Here is a 17,253-nt window from a genome sequence, read left to right as displayed (position 1 = left end):
ATAGCTTGTAGTTATTAGATATTGGTCCACTTGAGGCCGCTTATTGCACTAACAAAGGACACCATACTTTGTAGTCATCAGGATAAACAAAACCCCTGAAGTGAGCAGTGTTTGGTTGTGTAGAGGATACCCCTACATGTATACTGGGGCTTCCCAGGCGGCACTAGTGGTAAAGAACCTGCCTGTCAATGCAGGAGACACAGAGACTCAGGTTCGATCCCTGGGTCAGGAAGATCACCTGGAGGAGGGCATGACAACCCACTCCAGTATTTTTGCCTGGAAAATCCCATGGACAGAGGAGCCGGGCAGGCTATAGTCATTAGGGTCGCAGAGAGTCGGACACTGAAGCAACTTAGCACACACACTACATGTATACTATCTGACGGTACAAGTTATACTAACAGGCAAGAAGGATAGTAGGACAATATGACAGTCTCTCAGAGGTGAGTAGTTTCATTCAGTAGATGTGAAAGATGCAAACCTGAGGTTGAGGAAGAGTTTACTTCATCGTCATAAGGAGAGAAGGTCACACCATGAGGGTAAATGCTGTAGGTGCGGCTGGCCATATTTTTGAACACGATCTACAAAATTAACTTGAATGCATTATTTCAGGATTTAAGGTCAATCATGAGAATAGACAATGCTAGCTTTGTATATTTACTTGTTGGATGGTGCATATGTGTGTCTGTGTCTTTATGTGAATGCAGACTAATAACTGTGTATCTGAGGGGCAACCTCTCCCCATCACCTGACAGATGCATTTGAGAGAGTTCCACTTACATAGTAAGGTGGAAAATGGAGAGAGAAGTCCGACCTTAGAAGTGACATTTTCCTCACGGTACATCACCCTCTCCAAGTTGAGCCCCATCTCCCTTTCCCTCTCCTTTTGGCTTGAACCACATCTGCCTTTGAATCTGCTCCTTCCCTTCTCCAGTCTGCCAGATCTCCCAAACCCTTGTCCTTCATGCCATCTTCTTTTTTTAATATTTATTTATTATTTACATGGCTGCACCAGGTCTTAGTTGGGCCATGTAGGATCTTCAGTCTTCTAAGCATACAGAGTCTCATACCTGTGGCATTCAAACTCTTAGTTGTGGCACATGGACTCTAGTTCCCTGACCAGGGATCGAACCCGGGTCCCCTGCACTGGAAGTGCAGAGTCATAGCTACTGGACTACCAGGGAAGTCCCCCCAAAAACATCTCTTGATAGGGCATAGCAAATAGCCAGATCTTGAATTTCCAATGAGGCATCTTTGTACTTTCTAAGAGCACCTAAAAGGGATCAGAAATGAGGGAAGGAAGAGAGAAACAAGAGAAAGGTGGCTTCTGCTCTTTAGTTGTTTGTTTGTTTATTTTTTTAATGAATAGAATTGGCTTTGTCTGCAGATATCCTCTTAGTTCATTCCCATGAAGAGAAGAAGGAAACAGCTTCATCACACAGGAGTCCTAATTAGCCTCCTTAATCTTCAGAAGAGAACCTTAATCTTATCTTCTACTTGGTTGCTTGCCAAAGCATTTGGGTCATCCCTAATCTGACGATTATATTCATCCTAGAATCTAGCCAAAGATTGCAACTTTTAATTCTCTGCTGTCTAGTTCTTATCAAAAGATAAGGTTATGACATGATACAACATACAAAGAAACCTGCCTGAGGAACACTCAGTGTTCTTGACACATATCAAAATTTACCTTCATCAGAGACCAATCATCAGAGAACTACATGCTTAGACCACATTGATGAATTGTTTTCATTCAATTTGGTTATGTTCTCAGCTATAATGAGAAACATTATTTTAAAAAGCTATGCAACTTTTAGGAAGCGGAAGAAGATGGCCAAGGAGTAAGCAGGGAGATCACTTGCCTCCCCACAAATACATCAAAAACTCATGAAAATATGGAACAACTCCTACAGAGTAACCTCTAAATGATAGCAGAAGACCCCTAGGCCTCCAAAAAGAAATCAAATCAATATTGTAAAGAATCATCAATCAATTAAAAATAAATATAATTAAATAAAAAACTATGCAGCTTTTAAATTTATCATACCAGTTGTAGATGGGTCAAGGATTCCATCTGCCACATCACACATCATGCTTTTTTAAGCATCCATAGGATAACTTCCTCTAAGTCTCAATAACAGGGGAAATTGTACTTCTTTTATGACTACTATGAATCTTGCCTGACTATTTACCTGTTTATTTTGGCTGCTAGAAAGCCTAGGACAAAATTTGCAGACAACATTATAGGAGCATATGGTATGTGTTTCATTATACTTATCCTTGGCTTTATTTTCTTTGTCCCCACATCATCCTTCACCCATTACATCGGCTCCTTGGTTTATTCCTTTATAATCTGATCAACTATTTTAGATGATTTGTATTATGAGACAGGCTATAATAAGTACAAATACGAAAAAGAATTAAAACCACAGTTGAATTAAAAATTACATGGACACGTTAAAAAAAATAACCAGTACTTATAATCTGTTTTTCACTATTCAAGTTCTTCCATGGTTCTGTATTTCTGTTACTTACTTTCAGTGTGTCTCTGACCTGGGCTCTGATAATGGGGCCCAAGATCCCATCTCCTTTGTTATTGGGATCATCCAGGCGTTTGGTGAAGGAATCATCTTGGTACTGTTTGTAGACAACCTTCTTATAATGTTTTCCAATTCGGTTTGAGAAATTATCCAAATGCAGAGATCTGTATTTTCTTAATGTGAAATAAAGTTTAAAAGATTAAATAGTTTTCTCAAGTAGAGACCCCAACAGGATGGGGGGAAACCCTTATGTTTAGAAGTTCTGCTCTTGAATTAGATAAAATGCTAGTTTTCTTGGGGCCGGGCAGGGGGGGGGGGTGCCGGGAAACCTTACTGTGATTTGCAAAGTCCTGATATCTTTTTGCCAAGAGAATGCACTGGTCATAGCAAACACCATCTTCCAACAACACAAGAGAAGACTCTACACATGGACATCACCAGATGGTCAACACCGAAATCAGATTGATTATATTCTTTGCAGCCAAAGAAGGAGAAGCTCTATACAGTCAGCAAAAACAAGACCGGGAGCAGACTGTGGCTCAGATCATGAACTCCTTATTGCCAAATTCAGACTTAGATTGAAGAAAGTAGGGAAAACCACTATGCCATTCAGGTATGACCTAAATCAAATCCCTTATGATTATACAGTGAAAGTGAGAAATAGATTTAAGGGACTAGATCTGATAGACAGAGTGCCTGATGAACTATGGACAGAGGTTCGTGACATTGTACAGGAGACAGGGATCAAGACTATCCCCATGGAAAAGAAATGCAAAAAGCAAAATGGCTGTCTGAGGAGGCCTTACAAATAGCTGGGAAAAGAAGAGAAGCGAAAAGCAAAGAAGAAAAGGAAAGATACTCCCATCTGAATGCAGAGTTCCAAAGAATAGCAAGGAGAGATAAGAAAGTCTTCCTCAGTGATCAATGCAAAGAAATAGAGGAAAACAGCAGAATAAGAAAGACTAGAGATCTCTTCAAGAAAATTAGAGATACTAAGGGAACATTTCATGCAAAGATGGGCTCAATAAAGGACAGAAATGGTATGGACCTAACAGAAGCAGAAGATATTAAGAAGAGGTGGCAAGAATACACAGAAGAACTGTACAAAAAAGATCCTCATGACCCAGATAATCATGATGGTGTGATCACTCACCTAGAGCCAGACATCCTGGAACGTGAAGTCAAGTGGGCCTTAGAAAGCATCACTACGAACAAAGCTAGTGGAGGTGATGGAATTCCAGTTGAGCTATTTCAAATCCTCAAAGATGATGCCGTGAAAGTGCTGCACTCTATATGCCAGCAAATTTGGAAAACTCAGCAGTGGCCACAGGACTGGAAAAGGTCAGTTTTCATCCCAATCCCAAAGAAAGGCAATGCCAAAGAATGCTCAAACTACTGCACAATTGCACTCATCTCACATGCTAGTAAAGTAATGCTCAAAATTCTCCAAGCCAGGCTTCAGCAATACGTGAACCGTGAACTTCCAGATGTTCAAGCTGGTTTTAGAAAAGGCAGAGGAACCAGAGATCAAATAGCCAACATCCACTGGATCATTGAAAAAGCAAGAGAGTTCCAGAAAAACATCTATTTCTGCTTTATTGACTATGCCAAAGCCTTTGACTGTGTGGATCACAATAAACTGTGGAAAAATCTGAAAGAGATGGGAATACCAGACCACCTGACCTGTCTCTTGAGAAACCTGTATGCAGGTCAGGAAGCAACAGTTAGAACTGGACATGGAACAACAGACTGGTTCCAAATAGGAAAAGGAGTACGTCAAGGCTGTATATTGTCACCCTGCTTATTTAACTTATATGCAGAGTACATCATGGGAAATGCTGGGCTGGAAGAAACACAAACTGGCATCAAGATTGCCGGGAGAAATATCAATAACCTCAGATATGCAGACGACAGCACCTTTATGGCAGAAAGTGAAGAAGAACTAAAGAGCCTCTTGATGAAAGTGGAAGAAGAGAGTGAAAAAGTTGGCTTAAAGCTCAACATTCAGAAAACTAAGATCATGGCATCTGGTCCCATCACTTCATGGCAAGTAGATGGGGAAACAGTGGAAACAGTGTCAGACTATTTTTTTGGGCTCCAAAATCACTGCTGATGGTGATTGCAGCCATGAAATTAAAAGACGCTTACTCCTTGAAAGGATGGTTATGACCAACCTAGATAGCATATTTAAAAGCAGAGACATTACTTTGCCAACAAAGGTCCGTCTGGTCAAGGCTATGGTTTTTCCAGTGGTCATGTATGAATGTGAGATTTGGACGGTGAAGAAAACTTAGCACCGAAGAATTGATGCTTTTGAACTGTGGTGTTGGAGAAGACTCTTGAGAGTCCCTTGGACTGCAAGGAGATCCAACCAATCCATCCTAAAGGAGATCAGTCCTGGGTGTTCATTGGAAGGACTGATGTTGAAGCTGAAACTCCAATACTTTGGCCACCTCATGCAAAGGGTTGACTCATTGGAAAAGACCCTGATGCTGGGTAGGATTGGGGGCAGGAGGAGAAGGGGATGACAGAGGATGAGATGGTTGGATGGCGTCACTGACTCGATGGACATGGGTTTGGGTAACCTCTGGGAGTTGGTGACAGACAGGGAGGCCTGGCGTGCTGTGATTCATGGGGTTGCAAAGACTCGGACACGACTGAGCGACTGAACTGAACTGATATCTTCTCTCTAGCTGAAAAACTGGAAACCTCTGATCTGTCTCCTCCACCATTGATGAAGTCATAATCTTGGTTAGAAGCAGCTACTTACATCTTCCTATCTCTCCGGTTTCTAGAGTAGCTATCTCTGAAAGGTCTACTTGGATGAAAGGATAAGATACGCTATGAATTTTTCTTAAGTATGTCTTATCACTGAATTTATAGTATCCTATTGGCTTTCCTAAGGGCTCCCATGGTGGCTAAGAATTTCAGTGGTAAAGAATCTGCCTGCCAATGAAGGAGATGTGGATTTGATGGCTGGGTTGGGAAGATCCCCTGGAGAAGAAATGGCAACCCACTCCAGTATTCTTGTCTGGAAAATTCCATGGTCAGAGGAGCCTGGTGAGCTACAGTCCATAGGGTTGCAAAAGAGTCAGACACGACGTAGCGACTAAAACAACAAACAATTTGCTTTCCAGGTATTTCTCCATCTCTAAAAGAATACATTCCCACTCTAGGAAGTTTCTACTGTCTTTATTAAACATATTTCTGTACTTTTGGGCTATTCCTTCTACCATCCTCCCAATCCTGGTGCCAACTGAAAACCAACTGCCTTCACCCATCTTCTGTAGCTACTGTAGTAAATGATTTGGGGGAGGTAACATGAACTACTTTCCCCCTTGGTCCTTTTTATTGCCTTTGTTTGCAAAAGCAGAGTTCCATAATAGAGTTTATCCACTTTATGGATTTATTCCATACAATAAAAAGCACTGCTTGCTACTACAGAGTTTTGGATTTTTTTTTTTCTCAACCCCACTTCCCTAACTCTTCCTGCATTTCCTAAATATTCATTGGTATTCATTTCAAGTAGATAATTCCAGAGTATCTTTATGCAAATATGTCTTGCAGGTATAACTGTTCTTATCCTCTCATGCCTCTAACAAAAGGCAGCTATTTGCATATTCTGTACCATACCTTGAATTTTTTGTTGCATTTTCCGGTTTTATTGAAATATAACTGACAAATGTATGTATCTGAGATTTACAACATAATGATTTGTATATGAGCATATGAGATTACCACAATCAAGCTAATAACCACTTCTGTCACCTCATCTATTTGCTTATTTTTTTTAATTTTGATAACATTTAAGATCTACTGTCTTAACAAATTTCAAGAATATAATACAATGTTATTAACTATGGTGTTACTAACTATAGTTAATATACTATGTTCTATATTAGGTCTCCAGAACTCATTCATTTTAAAACTGAAACTTGGTTTACTTTGATCAACTTCTCCCATTCCCCCTACCCCCTCAGCCTCTGGCAACCACCACTATACTCTCTGCTTCTATGAGTTCAACTTTAGATTCCACACATGAAATCATGCAGTATTTGTCATTCTGTGTCTGGAATATTTCACTTAGCCTAATATCCTGCAGGTTCATCCATATTATTGCACATGGCAGGATTTCCTTCTATTTTAAGGCTGAATAATATTCAATTATATGTATATATATACATATATATACACACACATATATATATATACACACATATATATATATATATATATATACACACACACACATATATCTCCACTGATAGGCACTTAGGTTGTTTCTATGTTTAAGCTGTCATGATTAACACTGCAGTGAACATGGGAGTACAGGTATCTCTTTGATAGTATATACTACATTTCTTTTGGATATATACTCAGAAGTGAGATTGCAGGATCATGCAGTAATTCTATTTTTAATTTTTTGAGGAAGTTCCTTACTATTTTGCACAAGTAAAAGTGTTAGTCGCTCAGTTGTGTCTGACTCTTTACAACCCCATGGACTTCCAGGTTCTTCTGTCCATGGGATTCTCCAGGCAAGAATACTGGAGTGGGTTGCTATTCCCTTCTCCAGGGGATCTTCTTGACCCAGGGATTGAACCTAGGTCTCCTGCATTGCAGGCCGTTTCTTTACCGTCTGAGCCACCAGGGAAGCCTGTTTTCCATAAAGGCTGCACCAATTTATATTTTCACCAACAGTATACATAGATTCCCTTTTCTCTGTACCCTCATCAACACTTGTTACCTCTTTTGTGTACTAGTCATCCTCACAGGTGTGAGGTGATATCTCATCAAGGATATGATTTTTCCCTTCTGATTAGTGATGCTGGACACCTTTTTAAATACCTATTGGCCATTTGTATGTTTTCTGTAGGGAAAATGTCAGTTTAAGTCCTTTGCCCATTTTTTAATCAGGGTATTTTCATTTGTTTATTTTGCCATTGAATTACATGAGTTCCTTTTATAGTGTGGAAAAACCTGAATAAACTTTTTGGCCAGCCCAATATTTTGGCTATTAACCTGTTATCAGATCATGGTTTGCTAATATTTTCTCCCATTCTGTATGTTACCTTTCCATTTTGTTGTTTCTTTTGCAGAAGTTTTTCAGTTTGATGTAGCTCCACTTGCTTATTTTTGCTTTTGTTACCTGTGCTTTTGGTGTCATAGCCAAAAAAATCATTGCTGAGACCAATGTCAAAGAGCTTCTTTGTTTTGTTTTCTTCCAGGAGTTTTATGGTTTCAGATATTACATTTAAGTTTTTAATTTATTTTTACTTAACTTTTGTATATGTTGTATGTAATAAGTTAAGGGTCTAATTTTATTCTTTTGCATGTGAGTATCCAGTTTTCCCACCATCATTTATTGAAGAAACTATCCTTTCCCCATTTTGTATGCTTAGTGCCCTTGTCAAAGATTAATTGACTGTACATGCATATATTTATTCTGAGCCCTTGCTTCTGTTCATTTGGTCTATGTGTCTGTTTTTATGACATTATTATGCTGTTTGATAACTATAGCTTTGTGATATAGTTTAAAATCAGGAAGTGTGATCATAGTTTATGATCATTTCAATGTGGTATTGAATTCAGTTTACTAACATTTTGATAACTTGGCATTTATGTTCATCAGGGATATTGGCCTGTAATTTTTTTCTTATAATGTCCTTATCTAGCTTTGGTATACAAGTAATGCTGGCCTTGTAAAATAAGTTTGGAAGTGTTCCCTACTCTTAAATATTTGGGAAGTGTTTGAGGATTCATGTATGATATACTTGTGAAGCCATCTGGTTCTGGGCTTCTTTTGTTTCAAGCTTTTTGATTACTGATTCAATCTTCTTACTTGTTGATCTGTTCAGGTTTTCTGTTTCTTTTTGATTCAGTCTTGGTAGAATGTATATTTCTAGTACCCTTTTCCCTTTCTGCTACTTATCCAATTTGTTGGCATATATTGTTTGTAGTAGTCTCTTGTGTTCCTTTGTATTTCTGTGGTATCCCCTTGTTGAGGGATACAAGTAGGGGAATCTGCTGTTCTACCATCTTGTTCCCTTGACTTATTAATTTAAAAATATCTCTTGGAGAATTTTTTATATTAGTATAGAGAGAATGTTTGCATCTTTTTTAGAACAGATGCCTAGTATTCCATTGTGTGAATATACTCATACATTCCTATTAAGGGACATTATAGGTTGTTTCAGGGCTTCCCTGGTAGCTCAGATGGTAAAGAATCTGCCTGCAATGCAGGAGACCCAGGTTCAATCCCTGGGTCGGGAAGATTCCCTGGAGGAGGAAATGGAAACCCACTCCAATATTCTTGCCTGGGAAATCCCATGGAAGGAGGAGCTTGGTGAGCTACAGTCCATGGGGTCACAAAGAGTCAGACACGACTGAGCAACTTTCACTTTCATAGGTTATTTCCAAGCCTTTGCTACTACTAACAGTGAAGCTGTGAACATCCTGTACATACTTCATTTCACCTGTAAACGAATATATGAATCTATATAGTAAATTCCCAGAGTGGGATTGCTGGGTCAAAAGATATATGCATTTGTAATTTTAATACATACTGCCAAATTATCTTCTAGAATGGTTTTCCAGTTCACTCTTCCACCAGTAATACATGATAGAGCTTGTTTCCTACAGTCTTGCCACTAGATTATATCATCTGAACTTATGAGTCTGATAGGTGAAAAAATAATATTCCACAGAAGTTTATTAATAATTTGCATATTTCTCTTGAGTGAGCTTGAGTGTTTTTCAAGTGTTTAAGAGCTATTTGAATTTCTAATTTTCTTAATCCAACTCTCCCATTTCCTAATCTCTAAAATAAATAAGAGCTGTTTCTAATTGTGGAGTTAAAGCAAAGCTCTTAGAAAGGTTTACCACACTGCTTGGCAATAGGAAGCATTCAACATATGGTAGCTGCTATTATTATTGTTGTTGTCCCTATGATTATAGTTATTATTATGCTGAGTTCTCTTGGTGAGTATGGAGTAATTTCAGATTGACTTGAAAATGAAATCCAATACATGTATTTCCTTGAAAGCTGTCAACTCATGACATTTCACCCTATGGATCTAGGACCCTATAAATCTAGGACCCTATAGACCATGTCATGAACATTTGCACAGTAGTAAGAACCCCTCCAAACTCACTTGTCCATGTTTGCTGGTATTATAGGTGCATAGTCCCAAATGACTTCCTCTGCAGCGATGAAGTATTCCCACCTCTTAATGTGCCGCTTCTGGTCTCGAGTTAGTTTCCTAGGATTTCTGGTTTTCTTTGCACAGTTTTTAATGTCTATGTAAGCCTGCATCCCAGCTGAGTTAGAACGTAAGGAAAATGGAAGAATTTGAGAGAAGAAATTAAGGCTGATAAAAATGCAAATCTTTTAAATAAATTTGTGGGAGTTTTCAATAATAACAGTGAATGTAGTACCTAGAAAACTTTTGAACATTTTGGTTTGAAACTGAGGAAGACAAGAATAAAAAGCAAGGGACAGAGAGAGGATGAGTAAGGGGGAAAAAATTGGAAAGGTTTTCTTTGTACTTCTCAAGGGAGAAAAATTTTATGTAATTTCCAGACTCTTAAAACTTTATGACTTAGATCTTGTCAATTTCTCATTTTTCCTATCATCTGTTTGTAAAATTAAGATAATATTAATACTAATATATACTGTATGAAATTGTAAAATGACAAAAGTACTTAAACTCAATAATGTTAGTTTTATTATTTCATTGTTATTTGGGACTCTATCTTCCAGGAATATTGTGACAATTCATTGCTTCAAATATAATTTTGACCACTCAGTTTGAACAAAAACTGAAATGATCCCAGAAGTGTCTCTTTTTTGTATGTCTTGCTTTTATACACATTATTTTGGTAACACAATGATTTCCTATAGTGATATTTACTTATATGTACAGAAACCTTCCTCCTAACAGTTTTAAAGCAACAATGTGCAATAGAGCATTATTTTGTTTACCTGGTAGCATATAACAACCTAAGTTGATTTTTTTCCCACCAGAATTCACTGATGTCCTTTAAAATCCTCAGCTGGTTAGATTCTGTTTTTTCCATTCAACACACATCCACTGAGTTCCTCTGTGGGCAAGGCTTTGTGCTCATCTTGTTATGAAAGACAATCTTTTCATGTTAAAACTTTTTCACTATCTATAACTTGGTCTTTCTATAAATTTACAGATGTTTGACTGGTTCCAACATCCAGTTCTTTTTCTTTAGCTGCATATTGAATACCCCAAGAAGGAATATCTGCACATATGGTTTTGTTTCCTTCCTCTTTTCTCTTTTCAAGGAAGTAGAGATCTCGTTGGCTTTTGCATCATTTTAAAACATCTTTGTCAATTTTTCTACTTCCTCCATTCCCAACTAACAAGTTATAAGTCTAAGAGCAAAGCATCTAAATTCTGTTTTCGAGGACCAAGAAATGTTATGTCTGGAGCATGGGCAGCTAGTAAGGAGAAAGGAGAATGAGAGCATTAGTGCCTAGGTAAGAAGAAAGAAGGATCCTACATTCATAAGCAAGACTTGTGGAAAGATTTCTTGCCTTGAAAATGTTTGGGGATGAGAGAAGCTATGATCCACCTTCCCTTGGGGCTCACGGTCATGTTTGCAGTTGTGGACGTGGCACTGACGAGAGTGATGGCTGAGATCTTATGATGGTTCTGCTCCAGGACCTGACCATTGAAATGGATGGAGAACAGTTCTGGCCCAGAGCTCATTCCAATCAGATGCCAACTGACGTGGTCATGGGCACAGACTGTTATATCTGAGGGAGAGATGGGGGTCAACACAGGGCATCAGCAGTCTGTGATAAAAGAATTCACTCACCAGACACGTTTTGAGCACCTGCTTTGCATCAGACCTTGTGCAAGGTTCTGGGGGTATAAACACTCCCACTATGGTACCTTCCCTAGAAAAGCAGACATCTGAGTCATGAGCAAACAAGTAGTCACAACTCATTGCAATAAGTGGTACTAAGAGCCCAGAGGTGGGGGATGTTAGCTCAGAAACACAGGGACTGCTAAGATCCAAGGAGAGAGGCAAGTAGGTGACCAACATTTCCGGTTTACCAAGGACTGAAGGGTTCCCAGATTACAGAACTTTCAATTTTAGAATTGAGAAAGTCCTGGGCAAGCCTGAGTAGCTGGTCACTCTAGAACCAACCTGGGCTCAGCTGGAATTGCCAGAGCCTCCAATAGGGCTGAGTTTAAGGGCCAAACCTCTAATAGGGCTGAGTTTAAGGGTCAAGTTTAAGTGAAGATGCTTTAAGGAGTTTATACTGTTGCTTTGGGCTTCCAAGGTGGTGCTGCTGCTGCTAAGTCACTTCAGTCGTGTCCAACTCTGTGAGACCCCATAGACGGCAGCCCACCAGTCTCCCCCATCCCTGGGATTCTCCAGGCAAGAACACTGGAGTGGGTTGCCATTTCCTTCTCCAATGCATGAAAGTGAAAAGTGAAAGTGAAGTCACTCAGTCATATCTGACTCTTCACGACCCCATGGACTGTAGCCTACCGGGCACCTCTGTCCATGGGATTTTCCAGGCAAGAGTACTGGAGTGGGATGCCATTGCCTTCTCCGAAGGTGGTGCTAGTCATGGTAAAGAACCTGCCTGCCAATGCAGGAAGACGTAAGGGATGGGGGTTGATTCTTGGGTTAGGAAGATTCCCTGGAGCAGGGCACAGCAACCCATTTCAGTATTCTTGCCTGGAAAATCCCATGGACAGAGAGCCTAGTGGGCTACAGTCCATGGGGTCACAAAGAGTCAGACATGACTGAAGTGACTTAGCACGCATGCACTGTTTCTTTACCCATTGATTGATTATTTTAATGACAAGGCAATGAGTCACTCTGTGGGTTATAGGATCTCCTTAATGTGCAGTGGGTAAATCCTCATTATACTGGGTCACTGGGGGTGTTTCATGGATAGAGTAATGAGAACTGAGTACAAAAGCTGTTTGGCTCCTTCTTTGCCCCCACAGTGACTGTGAAAATGCTAATTTGCTCTGCAGGAGATTCTAACCTATCTATCCTTGGCATGGGTTTTAAATTTCAGATTTATAATCACTTGATATTAGAGTGTGGGGCCATGAATCAGTCCCTCACACAAAGAGGGGCTGAGGGCTTGTCTTTTTTAGACTATTGTAACAAGACCATTTCCTGGTATCATGGATGAGAACAAGAAGCTAGAAGGTAGGAGGCTTTGGTGGAAGAATTTATCTGTCTCAAATCAATGCTTATATTGCTTTGAGCCTTTTAGACATCTGTGCTGGCATTTATCATAGTTTTTCAATTTATACTGCTCCATAAGGCAGTTTAACAAGCATTAACTTTTCTGTTTCTACTAATGACATTTCCCTATGTCGCCCTTCTTAGCCCCAACTACTCTGTCTTTTGCAACTATAAGTTCCTAAATTCTATTCCCACATAGAATTATTAATAATTAACTATTATTAATAATTAATATAGAGTTATTAATTACTATTTTTTCATATGGGTTACTTTGGCTTCTTCTCTGCATTTGCACAGACAATTCACTCTGCCAGGACACAGATACAGTTTCTCTTTTGACCACTCCCCTTAAGGCCCATAGTACTAGACATGCTATGTTATCTGTGAAAAAACATTCTTGAGTACCCTCTGCACCAGGATAGATGATTAACCCATTTTTGTAAGAAAGTACATTGAGATAGTTAACTGCCAAAAAAACACATTAAGGTAGAGAAGTGAGCAAGGTGTGAGGTCAGATGTGCTCAGTTAACTAAGTTTTTAAACTCTGAATCAAAACCCAGGGTCATGTGAATATAAAAACCTGACTGAGAAGATGGAATCAAATGAAATGGAACACAATTTAAAAGCCATATCCAGACCTCAACTCTTGACAAGTTTTATTTTTCGTCAGAGAAGCCATTTGTGATTTTCAGATATAGAGAATAGCTTCTGAGAAGCTTAGTGCTTTGAAGCATAGTTTATTTAATAAAGTAATATATTCACTTCTCCCATTTTTCCTCCACAGGATCTTTGGCTCTAGGTCATTTCTATCAGAGAGAAGCAGACGTGGTTTAGATGGGGGTCAATTTTTTTCTCTTAACAATAGTTATAATTTTGCTTTTTCACAAGAGTCTACATGCAAATGAAGAGAAAAATATACCACATGTCTTTGAATGTTACTCATTCATCATCTTTTGCAATGCTAGTAGTATTTTCCTGTACTGGATATTTCTCCTAGTCTCCTATTCATATTCACTGTAAGCGTCTTCATTGCATTCTTCCTGCTGACCTTTCCTGCTAGGGACTGACCTTGAATTCTGTCCTCTAAGGCTTCCTCTCTAGAGGAAGGTATGGTCACCATGCAGCAGGAACCACACAATTCACTGAAGACCAAGCTGATATCCTGGACGTCTTCTTGGAAATGCAGGTGAAACCTGCTCAGAGCACGATATCTAGTAAGATCACATGCTTCGCTTAGCTTCTAATTTGTCTGTTGTACTTGCTAGTTTTGTTTTTTGTTTTTAAATAGGATGATAAAATCTTGAGAACCACTAAACTAGATTACATGACCTTTCAGATCAGGAGTTAAAAAAAAATAGTATAGTCAACTTCCCTAGGGCCTTAGGGAAACAATGGGACCAATGCTTCAACTAGTTTTTCAACACAGCCCGTGTATTACCTGGTATCGTCCCATTCACATAGCCATTGATTGTGTACATTAAGGATGATGTCTGGTTCCAGCTTTTACTTTCATCAAATACAGCAAACATCAGTACATGTTGCTTGTCAAACATTTTCTGAATTCCATCCTCAAGTAGGGTGCCTGTGAAAAAAGACATAGTTTTAATAGCATCCAAGTTAGAAGGCTCTAGCTATTCCTAGATAGCAGTGTTTTAGATAAGCAGCCAATCATACCGATGTCTACTGTGAGACATTCTTATAAAAAATAGCATCTATCAAGTAATAATGATTGAACACTTATCAAAATCCTGGTACCACCTTGTTTGCTCTGACATCTGACAGCCTTGAGGAATGGGACTTAAAGATAAATTTGATCTGACACAGAGAGAAAACATTTGATGACTGTCAAGACTTTAGTAAAAGTAGCCATTTCTTCCAGTGTCAATAAGTCAATATATAGGTCCCATAGCTCATCTGGTAAAAGCATCGCACTCTGAATTTAATAGAGCCATCTTGCTAGTATCTGTAATGAGATATAGAGAATTGGTTGAAAGGGTCAAGATTAATCTATTCTCATTAGGGGAAAAAAATGCAGCTGATAATAAAACGAAATAAGAGACTTTTATAAGTTTAAAATCTTTTTCAGTGTCATCACGGTATCTTCTGTATACCAGGCAATGAAAACATGTATTTGTGTAGTGAATAAATGAATTAGGAATGTTATGCAGGTTTGGTATGTGTATATGTATAGACAGATGGTGAATCCATCATATTGTTTCCCACAGTGAAATTTGTTGTGGTTGTTTATTTTAATAAAAGATAGGATAAATTCTTTGGGGTAAAATAATCCAAGCTTACTCCTAAAAAGCCCAGCCAATGAAATTTCTTATAAAGTCAATTGAGTGTGTTTGAAACCTACCACCCAAAGTGTTCAACTTTTTTACAAGAAAGAAACTTAGAGTTTTGTGTATTTATAGACCAAATTACCAACCCAAGCCTCAGGTATATTAGTCAAAATTCTTTCCAAGGACTCTCAGCAGTGTATATAGGCTGCTGTCTACTTTCAAAAAGACTTGGCCTTGAGGTAAATGTTACAGATCATATGGGCATGGCAGCAGAACATACTCTCAGACAAAGATTTACTTGGGAGAGATTCACAGGACCAAGATGAAGGAAGGATTGAAGAAAGAGAAGATTCTACCCTTCAAATACCAGTGTCAAACAATGATCTGGTTTCTGCACCCTTCTCTTGATTTATGAAAAGATCCCAAGGCACTTTCAAACCTCATTTCATGATAGTGCTCCTTACCAGTCCAACATCTTTGTCATCATTGAATTTTTTTTACCTTTCTTACAAATAAGCAGAGGTCCAATCAGTCCAGAGTTGAAGTCCTCTACGAGATTTACATAGGAGTAATAGATGTGTGTGAGGCATGGAGGGTCATCGTGGGTGGGCCCACTGTCCTCACTGATATTCCACTCATAGGTATATTCTTGGCCCGGAGCTACAGCATCATCCATCTTCTCCATGGGGAGTGTGTGGTCAGAGTAAGATGCACCTGGAGAAATAAAAGCCATGAGAACATCTGGAGAGTTTCTGAGAAATACTTTTTCACTACTCTCAAATCTGCGGGAACATAAGCTTTCAATGAAGATGTTTATGCCTTTCTATAGTAAACCTTCATTATGTGGAAAGATTCACTTAGATCCACTTCTGTGTCTGTGTAATTGTAAAAACTCTGAGTCTATGGTGATCTGAAGTGAACAAGAAATGTTACTAGTACATTATTTAAAGGTTAGCAAGTTAATTTTCCAGTGTGTCTAAATAATTATTATTTAAATTTAATCAAAGAAGTGAGTAACCTTTGATCAGGAAATCATCACAGAACATGAGGATGGGCTGCATCTTCTCTATGATGCTTGACAAGACAGCCAATATTTTAAAAATTCTTAAATTTTTTATTGAAGCACAGTTGATTTATAATGCTGTGTTAGTTTCTGGTGAATAGCAAAATGATTCTGTTACATATGTATATCTTTTTTAATATTATTTTCCATTATAGTTTATTAAGGATATTGAAAACAGTTATCTGTGCTATACAGAAGGACCTTGTTGTCAAATTAATTTTGTATATAGTAGTTTGTATCTGCTAACCCCAAACTCCTTTTATTGTTCTCCCACTCCCTTTCCCCTTTGGTTACCATAAGCTTGTTTTCTATGTCTGTGAGTCTGTTTCTATTTTGTAAAAATGTTCATTTGCATCATATTTTAGGTTTTCACATACAAGTGATATCATATATTTGTCTTTCTCTGTTTGACTTACTTCACTTAGTATGACAACCTCTAGGTTCATCCATGTTTCTGCTGATAACATTATTTCATTCTTTTTTATGGCTGAGTAGTATTCCATTGTATGTATGTATAGATAGATAGATGTACATATACCACATCTTTATCCATTCTGTCAGTGGACATTTAGATTGCTTCCATGGCTTGGGTATTGCAAATAGTGCCTCTATGAATATTAGGGTACATGTATCTTTTCAAATTAGAGTTTTATCTGGATATATGTCCAAAGTAGGATTGTTATATCATATGGCAACTCTATTTTAGTTTTTTGAGGAATCTCTGTTCTGTGTTTCATAGTGTCTGCACCAGTTTACACCCCCACCAACAGCATAGGTGGGTTCCCTTTTCTCTAAACCCTCTCTAGCATTCGTTAGTTGTAAAATTTTTGATAATGGCCATTTTGACCTGTGTGAGGTGATAGCTCATTGTAGTTTTGATTTGCATTTCTCTGATAATTAGTGATGTTGAGCACCTTTTCATGTGCCTATTGGCCACTAGCACACTTTCTTTGGAAAAATGTCTATTTAGGTCTGCCCATTTTTCGACTGGTTTTTTGTTGTTGTTGTTATTGAGTTGTATGAGCTGTCTATATATTTTGGAGATTTCAGATATTTTTGCAAATATTTTCTCCTAGTCCATAAGTAAGATATATTCAGTCACCTGTTAGCATGGGTT

General features: G+C 38.4%; 1 protein-coding gene and 1 long non-coding RNA gene across 4 annotated transcripts in view; one reads left to right on the top strand and one right to left on the bottom strand.

Moving 5' to 3' along the window:
* Positions 1–17,253, top strand: part of LOC145506023 (uncharacterized) — a 287,451-nt gene that overhangs the window by 73,712 nt on the left and 196,486 nt on the right. The gene's annotated exons all lie outside the window — the stretch shown is intronic.
* F5 (coagulation factor V) overlaps positions 1–17,253 on the bottom strand; it is a 79,863-nt gene that overhangs the window by 35,740 nt on the left and 26,870 nt on the right. For all 3 annotated transcript variants that reach the window (XM_081489575.1, XM_081489574.1, XM_081489576.1), the window contains exons 4-9: positions 15,575–15,787; positions 14,227–14,370; positions 11,104–11,325; positions 9,692–9,857; positions 2,536–2,713; positions 482–581 (exon numbers count right to left, since the gene is read on the bottom strand). In XM_081489575.1, the coding sequence (XP_081345701.1) occupies positions 482–581; positions 2,536–2,713; positions 9,692–9,857; positions 11,104–11,325; positions 14,227–14,370; positions 15,575–15,787 (1,023 nt within the window). The remainder of the gene's footprint in view (positions 1–481; positions 582–2,535; positions 2,714–9,691; positions 9,858–11,103; positions 11,326–14,226; positions 14,371–15,574; positions 15,788–17,253) is intronic.

This window comes from Giraffa tippelskirchi, chromosome 5 (assembly GCF_054371585.1).
Source record: "Giraffa tippelskirchi isolate mGirTip1 chromosome 5, T2T-mGirTip1v1.2.pri, whole genome shotgun sequence".
Taxonomy (NCBI): Eukaryota; Metazoa; Chordata; class Mammalia; order Artiodactyla; family Giraffidae; genus Giraffa; species Giraffa tippelskirchi.
This window is presented reverse-complemented; position numbering and strand designations above follow the sequence as displayed.